We start from the raw sequence: 21,233 nt of genomic DNA, 5'->3' as shown, positions 1-21,233 counted from the left end.
ATTTGAATGACAAAGGTTTGTCAAGAACCTGTCTGATCTCTCACTTGGTGCAGAGTTTGTCTCCCAGTATATGTCCAGGTAGCTAAAGTCCCCCACTACTATTATAGTCTGCTTCCTGCTCATCTCAGCTAACTGACTAGCAAAATGTTAATCTATTTCCTTTGTTTGCTTGGGTGGTTTGTAGTATACATCTATGGTAATGTCATTCCTTTTTACTTTTATATTCATTTAAGGAGAATTAAAATGCAATTCAAAATTCAGAATGCATTCAAGAATGAGGAGGAAAAGGAAAAAACCCCCCAAAGAATGTAATCTTCTGAATGTGAATCTGTGTATGTGAAGTTTGATGTTGACATATTAAATTTATTTAAAGACATTTTAATCTTCTAGCTGAAAAGTTCATAATTTGAAAGAGACGAATTGTGAGCATTTTGCTCAGTGATCAATTTTAATTTGAATAATGCATTGAGTAATCTTCAAAGCTAGAGCTAGGATTGCATTAAACAGACATAATTGCATGTATTATATTCTGTGTATCATACACCTTTGGAATTTAACCCATTTAAGTAGGACTTCCTTTTTGTCAGTGCTTATTCGTGCAAACTGACTCAAATTCTAAAGACTTTAATTTGCATGTTTACCAGTGCAAAAGCTTTTGGAAACGCTGTAGTCCATAATTTATTGTTAGTGGACTTTCACTGAATCCAGCAGGGTTGAATTAAACCAACTGCAGTCTAACAGCTAAATTTCCAATCAGCTTGGTAAAAATGAAAGCAGGGTTTATCTCAACAGAAACTGTTTCAAGAAACTTTCTTACTCTTTCTAAAATTTCCTTATAACTATCTTCTCAGTGCAATTGGGATCGATGAGAATCTTTTGAGATGATTGAAAGGTATTTTTCATTGGTATCACACTGAAGGCAAAAATTTCTTATTAATCAAAGACCATAGGTATCATGCAAACTAGACTTGTTTGTCCAGGTTATTGATATATTGTTTATGTAGAAATGTTAAATCAAGGTCAGTTTCCTGTGATATTTGATGTTTGGATTTTCAGATTGTGTTCTGTGTGAAGAGAACTATGTTAGTTTATCAAAGAGAGAAACATTCCTATTAAGGGCCTTTATTACAGTTATACTATATAAGCTATAGTTGTATTGGGACAATCTTTATTGTGCCATAGACACAATCCCAGCATAGAGGATATGTTAAAGAACAAGGGTTAATATACTTCCCTGGCTATGTTCCCTCCCTTCCATACAAGCAATGGGAAATGGGAAAAGATCTGTCAATCAGCCTCTTTATTTTAATACATAATGAGCATGGCCTGGGATGCTCTTTGGCATAGGTGCTGGTGCAGGTATATTTAAAGTTAGCCAAACTATATGCTCATAAGTGACTTGCTGAAGATTTGTACGGTTGTGAAATAGCACTACAATCCCAGCCCCCACCCCAAAATCTTAATGCTGATACTTTTGAATGCACCAGATAAAACATCTATAATAAATTGGAATTGAGCCCGGGCTACTTTTGGATTCAAATTCCAGTCCTCTTCCCAGCCCAAGCAGCTTACAGGTAGAGTGTTAGGTGATATTCATCTCTCATGAATCTCATCAAGAGCTTTAACAATCTTTTTCCAACTTCACACTGCAACAGACCTTCATTTCACCTTACCTACTGTTTCTGGCAGGCAATTGTTGATCAAAGTCATTAAGATGGAGACTGTTTCAGAAACCTGATGTGTATGAAGGACATGTTGGTTTTAAAAAACTGAATTCTCCTATTGATGGAAACAGAATGGCCTTGAAAAGCAACCCTTGGGGCAGAATAGGAGAAGGTCTGTCTACTCTCATCTGAAGTACCCAAAATGTATTAGCTCAATCCCAACCCTTAGAGATAAATTGACTTTTCTTCGCTGTATTTTTTTTTTGGCTTGGTGAGCTTTGTAGCTTAGTAGCTCTATCCACTTGGATGTGTTCCTTAACTATTGGCTTCCTCTGCTTGTAGGAGGGATAATCTAAGGCTAGGATTTCAAAATGATTTCTCATACTCAAAGTAGAAGAGCTTCCAGGCAGTAGATAACTATGCATTTTTTGCTGCTTTGTCATGGCTTCTGGTGAGCTTGGGGAGTTTGAAGCATCGGGCTGTCATGAGTTATCTTTTCCCCTTCAAAGAGGAAGCTCTTCCGTTTGATATGCTTCTCCTCTCTTCAGACATTTTAGCCACACGAAAGTTGAGTGTGCAAATTTTTGCTCTCAAATTATAACAGACAACTTGAAAGGGATGAGTCCAGAGCTACATCCCCACTTAATATTGGCATCCACTAAAAAGGTTGTGAAGCCTATCATGGCAAAGCTGCCATTGTATCTTGGCTCTTAAAGGAGAAAATGCTGTTTTAACCTTGGATGGCTAAATTGACCTTCATTCTCAGTTATGGTTTGAGGCCTAGCCAGCCTGGACAACACAAATGTGTCATACATACATGCAGTTACATTATAACACAACTTTTCCCCACCTCCTTTTGTCCTAATGTTGGATGCAAATATGGGAGTCTTGTATTGATCTCTTGCTATCTCTTGTCCTCTGTAGACACCTATGGATTGGGGATGAAATGAAGACGACGTCGACTGGAGACATGGCAGAAAATAGGATTCTGAGATTTATTTGTGGACAGAGACCCTAAATCTCACTGGAAAAGAACAGGAATGCTTGATTGCTTCCCCCTTTGATGGTGAAGAAAAACAAAGAAAAACTTCAGCAACACAGCGGTCAATGCCTGGAATGCACTACCTGACTCTGTGGATTCTTCCCCAAACCCCCAAAACTTTAACCCAGGGGTCTCCAACCTTGGCAACTTTAAGACTTGTGGACTTCAACTCCCAGAGTTCCTCAGCCAGCTTTGCTGGCTGAGGAACTCTGGGAGTTGAAGTCCAGAAATCTTAAAGTTGCCAAGGTTGGAGACCCCTGCCTTAACCTAAGACTGTCTACTGTTGACCTCCTAAGAGGTTTGTACGGGGTGTGCATAAGTGCACCAATTTGCCCACTGTCCCTGTCCTAATGTCCCCTTTTATTCATATCCATTTCATGTATTAATCATCATATTTATACTTATATCTGTTATCTTATATATGCTTGACAAATAAATAAAAATAAAGTTACGCCCCTTTCTGGATCGGGCTTCCTTATGCACGGTCGCTCATGCCCTTGTTACATCCCGCCTGGACTACTGTAATGCTCTCTACATGGGGCTCCCCTTGAAGGGTACCCGGAGACTCCAACTGGTCCAGAATGCGGCTGCGCGGGTGATAGAAGGAGCACCTTGTGGCTCCCGTGTAACACCCCTCCTGCGTAGTCTGCACTGGCTCCCGGTGGTCTTCCGGGTTCACTTCAAGGTACTTGTTATCACCTTTAAAACGCTCCATGGCCTAGGGCCGGGATATTTACGGGACCGCCTACTGCCACCATTAACCTCTCACCGACCAGTGCGCTCTCACAGAGAGGGCCTCCTCCGGATACCGTCAGCTAAACAATGTCGGCTGGCGACCTCTAGGGGGAGGGCCTTCTCTGTGGGGGCCCCTACCCTCTGGAACGAGCTCCCTCTGGGGCTTCGTCAACTCCCCGATCTCAGGTCCTTCCGCCGCGAGCTGAAGACGTTGCTGTTTCGAAGAGCAGGACTAGCTTGAACGTAGTTTTTAAATTGGGATTTTTAAAAAAGGGGTTTAATTGAGGTTTTAAATTTGTATTTAAAAGTTTTAGGGCATCAATTGAATTTAACTGTCTATTCTTTTAGCTGTTTATATGTATTATATGTTTTCTGTTGTTTTTTGGCTGTGAACCGCCCTGAGTCTTTCGGGAGATGGGCGGTATACAAATATAATAAATAATAATAATAATAATAATAAAAAAGTCTCTTTCCTTCCCTCTTGCAGGTGTAGGGCTTGGTTCTTTGGCAGAGCCAAAGGAGGGCGGAGGCTTTCTTGGAAAGGGCTACCATCTTCCCCACGGGAAAGTTGCAGTGGGTTGTTAAATGAGTCCCAAGTCAGGGAAAAGAGCCAGCCGGTAGCACGTGTGACGGTTTCCCCCCCCCTTTTTTGTGCCAGCAAAAAGGGGCGGGGGCATGGGCGAGCCCGGCGGTCTGAGGGAGCGGAGCTTTGCAGCCTCCCTCCGTCTTTATTAGTTGGGCGAGCGGGAAGCGTGGGAAGGAGTCGCCGCCTCAGCGATCTGGTGGGTGACGGCGATGCCCGGAGAGCGAGGCAGGAGGGCGACCGCTGGCGGCATCCCAGAGACCGAGGTAAAAAGAGCTCCCACGCTTTGTCCTCCAAGCTTCGCAGCCCCAAACTTTCGGGGGAAAAAAGGAAGGTGAGCTTCGGCTTTGGAGAAGAAAGCGGACGCCTTCTTCGTGCTTGTTGTGTGGGAAGATTTAGGAATAATTGTGCATTTCCGAGTGGCTCTTGCGGGCTCTCCAGGTTAGCCCGTCCAAGGCTTTGTAAGGTCATCTAGCCGTGGCTGTGACGGTACAGTATCAAACGCGGCTGCCTTACGGTGAAATCAGGGCGGTGGAAAGCGCTGGCGTGATTTTAGCCTCCAACTGGCTCTTTGAATCCCGCCTGTAAGTGTGTTATTATTTTGTTTTTACTTTCTTCAGACTTGGATGGTTGGGTGACTAGAGACAACTGCCCTATCTGGGCAGGCGCTTGAGGATATAAGAGGATCCAATATTAGGCTAGGTAGGTTCAAATCAAATTGGCTGAATCAAGACTGTAATCCAATTCGCTTGCTAGGAAAAGAATCCCATTAAATTTAATGGAATTTGCTTTTGTGGAGGCAAGTGTTCCAGTGGGAGGAATATTGAACAATATTAATTTTCTTATGGAAGAGAATCTTATTTTCCTCCCTGTCTCAATCCAAACTTCTTACAGTTTATTTATTTCTCAAAGTTCACCCTTACTTATTCTTCAGTTGCCGCCTACTTTCTTTTATGTTTTTCTTTTGCAGACCTGTTTCTTTTTCCCCCCCCATTCTTTTATTTTGATCCCTTCACTATCATTATTCCACCGCTTAGCTTGCTAGACTGATTGCTGTTCCTTCAATAGCTCCTCGCTTCTTTCTCATGTCACATTTATTTATTTGTTTTAATTTTAAAAGATTTTTTTTAAATGGACTTCTACAATAGTGGCTGATAGATGTGCTATCAAATTGGTGTTGATTCTTAGGGACTGTATAGAGCTTCATTAGACTGCAGACTAATGAATCCTGAAATCTTTCACCCTTTGGCAATGTTTACTTTTGAAGTTCAGGGTCACTTCAAAAGTACCTCATTGATATATTCCCAACAGTGATTTTCATTTTTACTTACTCCAGCAACTCAGAATTGGTTCCAATTTTATTCATGCAGTCCTTATTATTCATGTTAAATTCTTCTGCCCATTTTACATTATACTTATTGTTCACTTCACATTACCTATTTTTACCATCCCAATAAGTGTTATCTCTGGGACTTAGACTAGTTGCTGCAGTATACTGAACTATATGAAGCAAATCTGTTCAAGAGCATGCCATAGTCTCACATATATGGATAATTGTGGTCATTTTACCCCAAAGAAGCTTGGCAACTTAAATACTGGTAGTCTGCTTAAATATGCTGTTCTGTGCATTTATTATTATTATTATTATTATTATTATTATTATTATTATTATTATTATTATTATTATTATTATTATTATTATTATTATTATTATTATTATTATTAATTAGATTTTTATACCACCCTTCTCCCGAAGGACTCAGGACGGTTTTTGTAGTAGTATGAAATTTGCTAAGAAAATATCTGACATTTTAATTAGGTTGCATACAGCTTCGGATTCAAATTAAAAATTGAATTTACATTTAAAATTGGGTATTTATGCAGAGTACTTTTAATTTTTTAAAGTGCTATATTCAAACAGAAGTAAAACTGGAATTATTTATGAAAATGCATACTTCTATATGTTGCTTTTCCTCTATTTAAGTAATATACTTTTCATCCATTTACACTATCCCCTACTGGCTTAGTATTAATTACAGGAATATTTATTTGTCAGGCAATGTAGACTATAGTATATCGGTGCTCAGATTTATATTACCATGTCTGGTATAATGCCAAAATATTATTTTTTATTTCAAGTGGTTTTTTTTATAGAATTCTTCCTCCGTTGAATAGTCTTTATTTTAAAACTGCAACTGCTGATTTTTGAAATATTTGGCAAGGCTGCATAGGTAACTAAATTTTACCAAGTTTAGTAAGATCGCCTTGTTTTTATGCTGAGCTTTTACTAGCATAAGGCTGTATGGAAGCTATAACTTTGTTTTCTAAGAAATAAAGAAAGGGGAGCATCAAATAGTGTAAAATGTATGTGAGCTGATAAATGAAAGACTGGTTGAATGAACTGACCCAGTCAGCTCATGCAGAGACTTTGCTTGGTCGTTAAATGCTGTTTGGGACAAAGAATGACAGTAAGAGAAAAATCAATATAAGCATTTAAATGGGGGGAAAATGTGTTTGTGTGTGATTCCTCCCCCCTTTTATTTAAATTCATATTTTTTCTATAAAAATGTTTCAGTTAGCTTCAGATTCATATGGTAGAATGTTTTGTATACTGAGTAAAATCCACTGAGCAGAATTCCAAATTCCTACAAATGTAGAGTATGATGTTCATTTCTCCTATAATTTAGAGTGTTGAAAAAACTATATTATTCTGTATTTCCTCAATTACCTGAAATAACCTGAGATTTTAGTTTGATCTATTGTGTTTCTGTTCTGTATTCTCAGTGTGTTTTCTTGATGGCATAGATTAAAACATGTGCTATAGTAAGGAGTACATGAACATTGTGATAAATGTGTGTGTGATATATACTATAATAGAAAAATAATATGTGCTGAATTTACTATCTATATATTAAATATGGTAAAATCTAGCTGTAATATTGCACTGATGGAAGAAATAGTATGTCAGAACTTGATCAGCAGCATCTGGAGGCTGCGTAATACATTGAATATCCTTATTTAAAGAAAAATAGCAGGCATCAAAGTTGTTTTACCCATTTTTCTGTTGCTCTCCTAAGTGCAGTTAAATATCATAACTCTTCCTTTGCAAATACCTAAATATAGACTGAAGACTCCTACAGGGATTTCGTTTTTACCTCAAGTTCTAAGTTGTACTTATTTCCAGGACAAGAAACATTATTAATGTAGGAGACTGGTTCACATCTATTTGTGAAGCAAATTGATCAGTCAGTTTAATCAGTGGTTATTTAGTCTTCTACTACTTCTAATTTCTTCCCATTACATGTGTGACATTTTGAGCAAAATAATGGAGCAATGAAATCTGGAGATATGCACCACAGTGCTGGGCCTAGAAAATGCTACTTTATTGTACTGTTCAGGAAGAATAGGCCAAACTGAGAGTAAAGCAATATATTCATTTCATTGCCGGCAGTTGAATGCTAATTATCTGAGACACTTCTATGCACATCTATTACTTAGGAAAGGCAAGTTGATATCACCTCTTGGTTGTCCGAGTGCTGCAGACTTCAATAGAAGAAAATGTGTTACTTTCCAGAACATTCTGTGGAAGGGCCGAGGAAGAGTGTCTGCTCACACTTTAATCTCTTTTACTTGATTAACTCTTACATTTGGGCAGTGAAAGGGCTATCTTGTGTGTGTATGTGTTTGTATGTATGCATGTATGTATGTATGTATATATGTATATGTCTGTCTCTCTGTCTGTCTGTCTGTCTTTCTGTCTGTCTGTCTATCTATCTATCTATCTATCTATCTATCTATCTATCTATCTATCTATCTATCTATCTATCTATCTATCTATCTATCTATCTATCTATCTATCTATCTCGTATCTCCTGTGTTATTGCCAATGTTGTATGTGAGTGAAAATTGATTGATGAGATTATAGCAAAGGTAAAGTGGAAAAGACTGAAACTCTCGCCTAGACAATCAAATTCTACAACATGAAAAAATTACTACAGCAGTGCATGAAGCTATATAATACACTCTTAATTATATAATTAAAAAAAGAAAGCTGTATCAGATAACAGATATGTGTTTTGGAATAATGTTCTTGAATATTGATAATTTCCATTAGTATTTATGCTAACATTTAAATTTTTCAAATTTTAAACATTCCCCTTTCTACTTTTTTCCTGCTTTGTACTAACTCAGTTGATCTATTGTATTATCATTTGTGTAGTTTGTTAATTGTACTCTCTACACTGGTGTCTCTGCATATTCATCTATATTATGCCTATCTTTGTATCAGAAATGAGTAAGATTAAATGTATAATATTATTTGTTGTATTTAAACAGTTTATTTTACTGTATTACAGATGCCTGATGATTTCCTGGCCACTAAGATGTTTTGAATATTGAAATTCTCTTTCTAACAATGAATGGTTCACAATCATCATCCTTGCCTGGAATTTCTACTTGTGGTGGAGAAAAACGCTTCAATGTATTATTTTCTGCCATCTTCATGACTGTTGGGATTTTATCCAATAGCCTTGCAATAGTAATTCTCATGAAAGCATATAAGAGATTTAGGCAGAAATCAAAAGCATTGTTTTTGTTTTTTGCCAGTAGTTTGGTTATTACAGACATGTTGGGCCATCTCATCGTTGGAACTATTGCAGTATTCGTATATGCAAATGAAAAAAAATGGAAAAAATTTGATCCATCAGAAAAGATATTTTGCAATTTTTTTGGTAACTGCATGGTGTTCTTTGGACTTTATCCACTTTTTCTGGGCAGTGTGATGGCTGTGGAACGCTGCATTGGAGTGACAAAACCAATATTTCATTCAACAAAAATGACTTTTAACCATGTAAAAATGATATTGACTATGGTGTGTCTTTTTGCCATTTTCATAGCTTTGCTGCCAATACTGACATCAAAGAAGTATACAATTCAAGCATCAAAAACCTGGTGCTTCTATGAAACAGAGAAAATTCAAGATTGGGAAGATAGATTTTACCTCTTACTTTTTTCATGTTTGGGTTTGCTGGCCCTTGTTATTTCACTTTTGTGCAATGCTGTGACAGGAATTACACTTTTAAGAGTCAAATTTAAAAGTCAACATAGACAGGGCAGATCTCATCATTTTGAAATGATCATTCAGCTCTTGGGTATAATGTGTGTCTCTTGCATTTGCTGGACTCCTTTCCTGGTAAGATCTTAACCACTCAACCACTTCCATTCTCATGTTATGTATTGCTTGTTCTGGGATAATATCTTAAGAACTTGGGTTGAATAAAATGATACAAACATTTTCTATATGAGGGTGGAAGCTGACTAATATGCCAAGCTTTCACAGGATGGTTTAATGGAAGTTATGGTTTCTTTTGTTTTTCTTTTTTATCTTGAAAACCAATTCCTTAGATAATGGGACTTACGGTGTCACAGCAAAGAGTGTTATATAAAAATTTAGAATATTTACCAAAGCAGTGGATGCAAACAGTGAACTGTATCACAGCTTTGCTTTGAAGGGCTGTTCAAATGGCTGTTCCATTTGAAGCTGTAATGAAATAATGTGCCCCTTCAAAGATCTACAGCAATACGGAAGGGAGTCCCAATATGAAACAGTTGTAAAGTCCCCCCCCCCCCACTATCAAAGCAAAACCAAAATACAAGTGGCTACTTTGTGTTTTGAATGTAAATCCACCCATACCTTAAGTTTGTACTTACCACTAAAGTGTTTATTACATGACTTCTTCCCCAATATTTAAATAAGACGATTATAGAGGGCTAGAGTAAATGGTTGCAAGAACTGGGTGTTTTTAGTGTAATGAAGGAGAAGGGCTGGGGTGACATGATATTCGTCTACTAGTATTTGAGTGGTGGTCAGAAAGAAGACGGGGACAATCTATTCTCAAAGCATCTGAGGGCAAGACAAGAAGCTAAAGATGGAAATTTACAAAGAGAGAACCAACCTAGAACTAAGAAGAAATTTCCTGACAGAATAATTAGTCTGTGAAACAGGTTGTCTTCAGAAGTTGTGGGTGCACCATCACTGGAGGTTTTTAAGAAGAGTTTGGACAGCCATTTTTCCAGAATGATATAGGGCAATGGTGGCGAACCTTTTCGGCGCCGAGTGCCCAAACCAGAATGTGCACGTGCGTGCCAGCGCTCCGGAAACCCGTAGACCAGGTTGCTGGTGCACATGCACACACCGGCCATCTGGTCTTTGGGTTTGGTCTTCACATGCATCGTAGTGTTGGAAACCAGAAGAGCAGCTGGCAACAGCATGAGTGCCCACAGAGAGGGCTCTGTGTGCCATCTCTGGCACGCGTGCCATAGGTTCGCCATCGCGGATATAGGGTCTCTTGCTCAAGCAGAAGGTTGGAGTAGTAGACCTCCAAGATCCCTTCCAACTTTGTTATTCTGCTATTTCTTATTTATAGGTAACAAATTGTAAAATATGAGGTAGACATTCAGTCTAGTCTTCTCTGAAGAAGGCATTTTGTTAGCTTGATTCAAATATCACAGCAAACTATTTTTAAAATAGCTTGAACACGCACATTGTGCTAATCAGAATCTCTTTTATTTGGATCTGATGATCTAAGAAGCATATAAGGTTTATTCAACAAATCATGGGTAAGGGAAATCATGCCTGTTTGATCTTCAAACCTCTAAGAAACTGCATGGCAAAGCCAAGCCCACTGCTTTTATTGTAAATTTGTTGCTTTTTTGTACTTGGTCACAAAATGATAAAAGCCTAAAAACTGCAATAGCAAAAATGCACAGGAAGCACATTTAAAATCATACTTTGTTAACTTTGTATGCTTGGAATCAATTAATAGAGTGGACCCCTAAGCATGGATTGGCATAATATTTGAATGGTCATTATTTTCTTAAATATGGAAGGGCTGTAATTTAGGAGTACTTTACACCAAGGGAGATGGGTGGTAAATAAATAAATAAATAACATAATGACTATTTTCAAATTCCATGAAAAATGTGAAAAAAATTAAGTTTAATGATTTATTTTATTTTTATTTTATTTATTTGATTTTTATACCGCCCTTCTCCCGAAGGACTCAGGGCAGTGTACAGGCAGAATAAAACGAACAATACAAAATACAATTAAAACGGAATTTAAGAAACTTATTTAAATTGGCCTGAAAATTTAAAAAATTTACCATACACTAAAACCCCTTTTAAAATTAATAAAATTTAACATTTAAAATTCAATTTAAGCCAGCCCCGCGCGGATAAAAAGGTGCGTCTTCAGTTCACGGCGGAAAGTCCGATCAGGTATTTGGCGTAAACCTGGGGGAAGCTCGTTCCAGAGTGTGGGAGCCCCCACAGAGAAGGCCCTTCCCCTGGGGGCCGCCAGCCGACATTGGCGGACGGCACCCTGAGAAGTCCCTCTCTGTGAGAGCGTACGGGTCGGTGGGAGGCATGTGGTAACAGCAGGCGGTCCCGTAAGTACCCAGGCCCTAAGCCATGGAGCGCTTTAAAGGTCGTAACCAACACCTTAAATGATTCTCATTTTCTTTTATTATTCAACACTATAGTGTTTTCTGACTATAAACTATAGTTTCATCAGCTAAACGGTTTTGTTTTATTTATTCCAAGAGGATCCCATGCTCTTCCTGAATAAGTATGATATGGAATATTTTAAGACATTTCAGATAGGTACTTGAGAGAATTAGGCATAGAGTTTAATGTTACTTACGTAAGATATGGAAAAACATCTGGGGATCATTTAGGAATTGGGATTGTAGGAAGTTATTATCTTAAATTGCACCTCCTTGTTTGTTTTACTTAAAATAAAAATAATCTAGCACTGTTTACATTATTACAATAATGCGCTACAGGTTGACATTTGGTGTTTAAATATTAAGCCATAAAGTGCATTAGAAATTCAATACTACTGAATCAATGAGGACTGGATAATAATAAAAACCTCCTAAGTCAGCAGTAATTTATTTTTATCATCAGTGTGGATGAGGGTACATCATAAACAGTGTCTTTAAAGAATGTTCAGCAAAAAAGAGTGATAAAAAGATAAAATATGTTTGTGCTTTGAAGAATTTGCCTGATAGCACCAAGTGGAAAGAATGTCCTGTTAAACTTTTTACAAGTCTATCCACACAACATTATTATGATATGAATTAACTGCATGGAAAGAGCAATCCTATCCAGCATAAATGGAAATACGCAAGATGTTTGATTAAAGAGAGCCTAAAATATTTCATTGTTCAGTATTTCATAATAATCTTAAACTTCTTAAATCATCACACTACAGTACTTTAATAATTCTTATTGAGGCTAATGAGAGCTCAGCCCAGGTCATAATGACAGAAATTCAAAAGTCACAATTATCATAGGAGTTTCACTTATAATAGAATTACCTATTTAATAAATTATAGCTACTTTATAAAAACAGTTTTCTTTGGAAATCAATTAATATTGTGTAATGCAGAGATATGCAGTCAAGAGTCAATCTACATGTAGCATCAGTGATATGAAAGTTAAGCATGTTCCAGCTGGATCAATCTCAATAAGTAAAGTTGCTTTACATAATAAGGTATTAATACCCACTGTTACACTTTTAGCTTGAAATGACTAACTGAAAAAATAATTGAGTACCGGTAATTCCATGTTAGGTTTAAAAATCAAAATTTAATCCTGATTACATTATTACAGTAACTGATTCAGGATTCTTTTCTATTACCTAGTTATGAGCAAACCTGCTCTATAATTCTTTTATCATGAACAGATTATTAACTATTTCTATATGTAGATACATTTGGTCATAATCCAATAGCAGTTTGCAAGTACAGCAGTACCATAATGCATTGGACCTCTTAAATTAAAAAGGCCTAGCTCACTTAATAGAAAGTAGATTACTTTATATGGGAAAGAGTACTGAACTTAATTATCATGTAATTGGAGGAAAATGACTTGAGTTCTATTTGTAGATGGATTTACCTGATTTCTCAGTACTTAGAATACTTGGTTTACAACTTGTTATCCTGATGTTTTCTTATAGATTTCATAAAGCATAGTCTGCTTTCATATTTAAGATTTCATTATATTTTTCTGGTATTATTTTAAAAACAATTCTGTTTTTCCCCCCCCCAGTAGCATTATTTCATTCTTCATTTCTTTTTTCCCCCCTATCCCACAAATATATTAAACCAAGTTTGCTTTACAGTTAGTTACATTTTTTCAAGTTATTCTTTAGGCAACTGAAGCCTTTATTGAAAATTTCTCTTCCTTTAAAAACTTGAGTAGAAAATATAATCACTAGAAAAAACATCTTTCCCATTAGATGTTTTCTTACTTTGTTACTTGCAGCAACTCAAGAGCACTTATAGAAAATCACATTTCATTCAGACAGGAAGAGATAATAATGTGAAAGTCTCTATGTATCTGTGGGGAAAAAAGAAAGTATTTGAAGAAACATCTTCAAGGCAGCTCTTCTGTAAAATTAAAAAAAAGTAAAGGAAAAATATTAATTTGATATTAAAAAAACTCTTAAAAGTACTCACCACTATTCTTATTTCTTCAGCTGTTTCTTCAGTTTAATATTTCCCGAAAGAACCTCATTAGGTGCTTTCAAAAGAAAACTCTTTTAGGAAGAGATTTTTTCCTGTCAATACTCCACAGGATCTGACACTTTCTTCTTAATATTTTTAAAGATAACTATCATTGACGTACCCTTATTACTTTTTCACACTTTGTTTGCTTCACATCTTGGTAGAAAAAGAAAGTCTCTTGATTATCAATTCGGTTAGAAGATTTTAAATACTGAAGTTAATATTTTAAATATTAAATAAGACCAAACATTTTCTTTAATCATGTATGGAACACACCCTCTAATAAATAGATAATTCTTTAATAATTTTTGCTAATGCATAAATATTGCTTCTGAATTAGTTTTGGGTGTTTTGTACCTTTCAGGCTTATCTGGTATCATGTAACTAGTAATAATTTCCTTCCTATGAACTGGCAGTAATTATTTCTACCATTTTTCATTCTGCCTCTCATTTCGATCATAGTTAAGTTAATAAGCTTATGTGAGCAGTTTTCTAAAATGTCTTACAGGCAAATTACTTTGGTGGACTTAATGAAACTATATAATGTGGACCTGAAACTAACTCTCTTTTGAATGTCAAAAAAACAAACAAAAATGTTTTGGGAGAACATGGCTGAGTATTTGCTTATGAAATCTGTGGATTTAAAGTGTTTGTTACTTAGAGCAAAGCCTTATTCATATCATAATCAGTGATTTTTCCCCAGTACCCAAAGGGTAGTGGGAAATAATTATTTCCATTCAGTAGTTGCATGTTATCATCTTCTTAGATGTAAAGTCTTCCCCCCCCCCCCACACATTTGGATGGTATATACCAGGAGTCCCTGAACCCCAGTCTGCGGACCAGCACTGGTCCGCGGCATGCCAGAAACTGGTCTGCACAAACAAGAGAAGCCCCATTTGCAGGATCCAGGCAGAGCCATGGCCTCTCCGGTCCACGGAAAAACCTTTCCCCATGGAATCAGTCCCTGGTGTCCCAATGGTTGGGAGCTACTGGTATAGAGATGTTGAGCCATTTGTGAACACTGGATTCTGCGTGTTTGTATGGGTTGTGAATTGCTTCTATTTGTACAGATACTGGCAGAGATTGTAAATTGTATTGTATAATTACAATCGCATTGCAAATTTTATATAAGAATGCACATCCTATGCATATAAAGATAATTTGGCCAACCATTTTTAATGAGAATAATGAAAATCACTGATTTGCCTATGCCCTTAATAGTATTATTGCTGTTGTTATGGATATAGTTGTTTTTTAAATAGGTAAATTACAGGGAATTATATTCACTATAATTTGCATTGTATAATTTACAATCATACAATTGTATATAATTTAAAATCCCATGACAGTTTCCTTTATAAATGTCTCACCATAACAGACCTATTAATATTAATACAGTGCAACATTTTTAAAGAGTATGGTTCAAAATCAATAGTTCAATAAAACTCAAAAGAAGAGCCTATCACTTCTATCCCCTGATAATAAGCCCAATTGGGCTTTTGAGCGCATAGCAATAAGGCCAAGCGCTTATTTCAGGGTTCAAAAAAATATAAGACAGGGTCTTATTTTTGAGGAAACAGGGTATCATTGTGTAGATTTGATGCAAAAAAGTACAAATTGGGGAAAATGGAATTTGCAAATAACTTTAAATAAACAAAATGGAAAAAATTGTAAGAAAGAAGAATGTAGAAGTTAAGAGTAAAATAATATTGAAAGGGTCAGAATTAGAAATGAACACAAAAGGTAATTATAGGAACATAATTCAGCTATGTAAGCAACATTATACTATATTTTTTCTTCATCTGATACTAGTTCCTAAGCAATATGTTCTCTTTTCAAAAAGAGATTTTGACTCCTGATATCAATGTTAATTTTTAATGGATTAATTTTCAATACATGATGATTCAAATCCAGAACCAGCTTTATTAAAATATCTAAAGTAGTTCCAGTAATTCCTAGTTTATTATATATTATTGTTAAAAATAGTAATATATTTTTGACCTGTTTTTTTCTGATGAATAATAGAATTTATTTCATTTTGTAGGTAATCATGGCCATTATTGGAATAAGTGGAAATACCTCCCATAAAACAGTACCCTGTGAAACTATAATTTTTGCTCTTCGAATGGCAACGTGTAATCAAATATTGGATCCATGGGTATATATTCTTTTGAGAAAAGCTGTTCTTAAAAAATTGTATGAGATTGCTAGAAGATTTTGTGGAGTACACCTCATTAATTTGTCTACATGGGAACTCAGTTCCATTAAAAATTCTTTAAAAGTGGCAGCAATTTCAGATTCACCGATTAGTTCCAAGGTGACAAACCAACAAATCAGTATAAGAGGACCATAAAGCGAAACATAGAAAATGATGAAAGTAAAGGTTTATGATTGTTGTGTACATTGAAACCTGAGAAGTGGCTCCAATTGTAGATGTGTCTCAATCTGGAATTGCTACTACAAGATATTTGACTTGTGAATATAAAGAATCTTTTTTATTGGACATGCCCAGCCATATCTAGTGCCAAATACAGGTAGTTCTGGATTTACAACAGTTTGTTTAGTGACTGTTCAAGTTACAACAGCAGTGAAAAATGTGATTTATGACCATTTTTCATAGCAATAGCACTTAGATTTATATACACTGTTTCACAGTACTTTCCAGCCCTCTGTAAGCGGTTTACAGAGTCAGCATATTGCCCCCAACAAGGTGGGTCCTCATATTACCGACCTTGGAAGGATGGGAGGCTGAGTCAACCTTGAGCCTAGTGAGATTCGAATCGCCAAACGGCAGTCAGCACAAGTAGCCTGCAGTACTGCATTCTAACCACTGCGCCACCTTGGCTCATAGTTATGACTTTTGCAGCATCCACATGACTGTGATCAAAATTCAGATGCTTGACAACTGGATCATATTTATGACCTTTGTTGTGTCCCAAGGTCACGTGATCCCCTTTTGCGACCTTCTGACAAAGTCAAAGGGGAAGCCAGGTTCATTTAAGCCAGTTGGTAGTTGATACTAACTTATCAACTGCAGTGATTCACTTAACACTTGTGGCGAGAAAAGTTATAAAGTGGGACAAAATCCACTTAACAAATGTCTCTCTTAACAACAGAAATTTTGGGCTCCACTTGGACATAAGTCGAGGGCTACCTGTATTTCAGGAATTTCTAAAATAAAAAAGGGAGGCAATGATAATTATACTTAAAACTATTAAATAAAAGTGTTAAAGAACCTCAATAAAAGTAACATGTTAGCGGCTGTGAAATAATTTTGAATGAAGTAGAGATTTAAATGTTTGGGGTTTATGTTAAAATGAAACTTAAAAACATGTTATCAAATGTAAAAGCTTAACAGCACAATTAAAATAGATTGTTCTTGAAAATGTTTAGTTCTGTTGGATTTGAGGACAATATGTGACAGAATTTAGAGACTAATGTGTCCAAACATCATAACTCTTGAAAAATAATATTTTGTTAACACTTCAGGTGGGAGTAGAATGAAACCAAGGCAAGCATGAAAAACTAGTTAATTAAGTATCGAAGTCTTGAGTTTTACAGTGGGTGTGCAGTGACATTATGTAAAAAGCATTAATTTTGAAAATGTTCCTTGTCTTGTTAGTATAAAGCTTTTGCTGTTTTTTACAAATATTTTATCTAAATCTTATAAAACAGATGGAATATTACTTCCTAAATGAAATAGCCCTGCATTTTGGATTTTCTGAGGAGAAACAAATGTATTTAAATTGATATAACATGATAAATTAATTGTGTAATTTGAAAAATCCACCCTACAACTTTAATGGTTATTAAACAATTGAATGCTACACTATATTGATATTTTGAGTTATAGTCATTTGATTATACTGTATTGTCAGTGTTTAACACTACAGTGCATTCACATGTTTGCATAGAAAAGTTGTATAGTATATATAGTATTATATGTCAAATGTTAATTTAGGTTCAATTTTCTGTTATATATTATTTCATATTATACTTTGCAGGCTCATCTTATTAATAGATATACAAAAGTCAAACACTTGCTGGTTTTAGTGAAAGTAGATTCAGGCAACATTAATGTGAGGCATACATCATTATTGGTTTGACCTAAATAAAAGAATGGCTTTCATTTAGTTTAAATCATAATACTTCATGTTAAATGTAAAAGATATTAAATATGCACAATAAACTGAATTTTCAATACACAAAAGATTAAATGGAAGCTTTTTATACATATTAATATATTATTAAATTAATAGCTTATTAAATTGATTTACACATGTATAAATATAGATTCTTAATAGAATGTATATATGTCCTCTCTCTCTCTTTCTGTGTGTCATAGAGCTGTAAATTGTTAGAAGTTAGCATCATTTCATTGTTTGTATATAGCTTACATAGTTTTGTATAAAATGTCTTTATAAATTTACAGAATAGAATGGAATAACAGAGTTGGAAGGGACCTTGTAGGTCATCTAGTCCAACCCCCCGCCCAAGCAGGAGACCCTACACAATTTCCAGATAGATGGTTTAGATTTAGTAAGGTTCCTAGGATTTCAGGCAATCAAGTGCCCAGGATTTTTCCTCACTTGCATTATGCTGGAGCTTTCTTTAAAAAACAAAACCGGCAAATATAATTAAAGTAGAATTTTATAGAATGAAATCAGTGTGCTAAAGAATGCCAGTGCTGCTATTGCTAATATCAGTAGCCTATAATCTTTTATTACTATTCATGTCTACATGCTGGTCATCCAAAAGAGTTATGTGTTAGGTATACGAGAGAAATAAAGAGAAAATGCAAAGCTTTATTAATGGTTTTCCAAGTCTAGGCCTGTACAATTTCTAACCTACCATACTGAATTAACTCCACCAGTTAGATAAAAGCAGCCTGCCAAGTTTCTCTATTTTTATGTTCCAGAAAAAGATCTTAATTGTTGAAGTATAAAGCTGGTGAAAGATAATTCCTAAATTGCAAGTGTGACAATGGTAGAGTAATCAAATGTTAATGTTTAGAAAAATGAAGAAATATAACAATGTGGAGGATATCCGCATCATTTTGTTATCATTTCCAGTTATGTGCAGCTTTCTTGAATAAATATCATCTGCATAGAGCAGGCTTGATATATAAAGAGCATGTACTTATACATGGAAGGTATTAAATTTGTAGTGTCTTCAGGGAAGGCTGGAATGGGCCTTTTTCAAAGATTTGTTAATACTAAATCAATACTGAGCTAGATGGACCTCAAATCTGACTTGATCTAAGAAGCCTTCTAATCTATAACATATGTTCCTATAGCAGATTGATGCTATCATTATACAAGCCCCCTCCCCTTGCTCTGATGTTTGAAACTGGACTTTTGAAGATTACATTACTAGCATTACTATGTTATATCCAATTTATTGGTACATAAGAATATTTCTATTTATTCAGTGGTACTTCCCCTCTACAGTACTTTGCCCATGCATCCTGCAAGTCTCTTCCAGGGCTCTTCAATTTTCTGGAGTAGTTTTCGGAAGAGGGAGAGAGATGGTTCCAGAAGAATTAGTTCTTTTATGGATTTTATTTCTTTACTATAATAATTATTTTGGACACAAGTTACCTAGCGTGTTTGAATGGTTAGGTTAGTCTCAGTGACTGTGACTGATGCTCAACAATAATGTTGTGGAAATCTTCACAAATGAAAAGAGTTAATGATATTTAAATTTGTGGGCTTGGAGATAGGGTGTCAAGTGAATATGTATGTAAATTGTATGTTTTTTTTCATTCTGGCTGAACTGTTTTCATTCTGTATGTATATTACTATTTATAAATTGTATAAAGTACAAAGTGAATGTATGATGTAGTGCCTCATTAAATTTATTATAACGTGCCTTTATTGTTATGATGTGCTTGGAATAGCAAGGGAGAATCGCAAATGCTGAAAAAAAATGTCATACTGTGAAAGTCACAGAAGTATTACAAATACTGGGAATATTATTGGTGACTGTATAGTTTCAGTATTTAAAGGTGACTCTGCTAACTTTTTGTGGTTGCAAATAAAGCTATTTAACATTTGCTCCTTTTGCTATTTTGTCCTTGGAAATGTAGAACAAAAGGAACATAACATTATTACGTTCCACCGGACTTAGGTAGAACATTTGATCATCTGAATTTCTTTTTCTATACCTTCTTCTGGACAACTTTTAAGAATATCCAAAGAACTTGCATGTCCAGGACACAGATCGAAATGTTTTCAGAGTTCAGACTGTAGTTGGATTTTATATTAAAAAGTGCTATTTTAGATACTCTACTCTTTAAATAAATAATATACTCTGCATTATATGCATGAGTAGAGAAAACGATTCTAGCCTCGTCTTGAATTTCTGATTTTCCATGTGCGGGGAGGGATTTCCGATATAGCATTAAACTTAGCTGAATATTACCTACTAACCCTTTTAAAGATAATAAGAGGCTTTTGATATTTATTTGCTCTTTACTCACTTTCACTTAATAGATTACATCTAACACACATGTCGTTCCCTCATAATTGGGGCCAGACCATGGAATACATGTCTATTTTGAATTAATAATCCTTTATGTATGAACTCTGAGAAATTCTGGAGATTTGAATTGTGTCCTTCTCTTCCGAGAGGAAAAATAAAGATCCAACCAACTGCAGATCAAAGGGAAACCACAAGAATCAATCCTGGAATCTTTATTCTTCAGTTTGTTTTTTTTAACCAGCAGTGTAAAGAGAATGCTTGCAAAATTGGTGACGACAAAAAAATGGATGCAATAACCCTAGAAGGCAAAAATAAAATTAAATCTTAATAAATCAGGAAAATAAACTAAAAGTGACGGAATGATATGCAGTGAGGAAATTGCAATCTTTTTCACTTAGGAAACAAACTGATATACAGCTATAAGATTTCAGATATCTGGTTTGGTAATGGTTTTGAAAAAGGTAGTAATCGGTTGCAAACTAAATTGAGTCACCAATTCAATGTAGCTATAGACATAAATGCAATTTTTAAAAAATCAATAGAAGTATATTTTTTAAATCATGGGAAGCAGTGTGGATTACCCCTGGTTCGGACCAGTTGTATAGAACTGGTAGTAAAACCAGTGGGAGGCTCCGCCAACTGACCCAAACGTCATCAAAACTCTTCTGCACATGCGCAGAAGTGCACACACACGCGAATGAATCTCTGTTAAGAGATTCCTTGAGGGCCACATGGAGAGTGCAAGTGACCTAGTATTATGCACAATTTCTAGGTCAGACCTGGCATAAAGAGAGACAGATCCCAATTCTCTCTTAAGTAATGTGTTTGTTTGGACCCGAGCAAAGATGGGTCCTCCCATAAGGCTGGGAAAGGACTATATACAATATTTCAGCAAGCATTTATACTTATTTGATCACACAAGGAAGGAAAAACACACTCATTAGAAAGGAAACACATCTGTGGAACAAAAATATATTAAAATATCCTTATCACTTTCTCTCAATTAGTGAACATAAGCAATTTCAGCAGCTTATTTAGAGAAACTATTGTAATTTCCAGAGAAGCCAGAGCAATTTCCTTTTAAAGACTTGTTGCTGTCTCAGCTACCTCAGACACATCTTCACACACTCAAGCATCTGTCTCCCAGTTAACAC

At 35.7% G+C, this 21,233-nt stretch overlaps 1 protein-coding gene across 3 annotated transcripts; it reads left to right on the top strand.

The window, feature by feature from the left end:
• Nucleotides 1-4,064: 4,064 nt before the first annotated feature.
• Nucleotides 4,065-19,651, top strand: PTGFR (prostaglandin F receptor). 3 transcript variants are annotated; one of them, XM_058176616.1, is made up of 3 exons: nucleotides 4,065-4,358; nucleotides 8,380-9,215; nucleotides 15,641-19,651. In XM_058176616.1, exons 2-3 carry the CDS (start codon nucleotides 8,439-8,441, stop codon nucleotides 15,947-15,949), a joined length of 1,086 nt encoding a protein of 361 aa, XP_058032599.1. In that variant the 5' UTR covers nucleotides 4,065-4,358; nucleotides 8,380-8,438; the 3' UTR covers nucleotides 15,950-19,651. The 3 variants fall into 3 exon arrangements, with proteins under 3 accessions (XP_058032599.1, XP_058032598.1, XP_058032600.1); XM_058176615.1 differs by having other exon boundaries at nucleotides 4,067-4,290; XM_058176617.1 differs by lacking the exon at nucleotides 4,065-4,358 and adding an exon at nucleotides 4,388-4,608.
• Nucleotides 19,652-21,233: the final 1,582 nt, after the last annotated feature.

This window comes from Ahaetulla prasina, chromosome 3 (assembly GCF_028640845.1).
Source record: "Ahaetulla prasina isolate Xishuangbanna chromosome 3, ASM2864084v1, whole genome shotgun sequence".
NCBI classification, from domain to species: Eukaryota; Metazoa; Chordata; class Lepidosauria; order Squamata; family Colubridae; genus Ahaetulla; species Ahaetulla prasina.
This window is presented reverse-complemented; position numbering and strand designations above follow the sequence as displayed.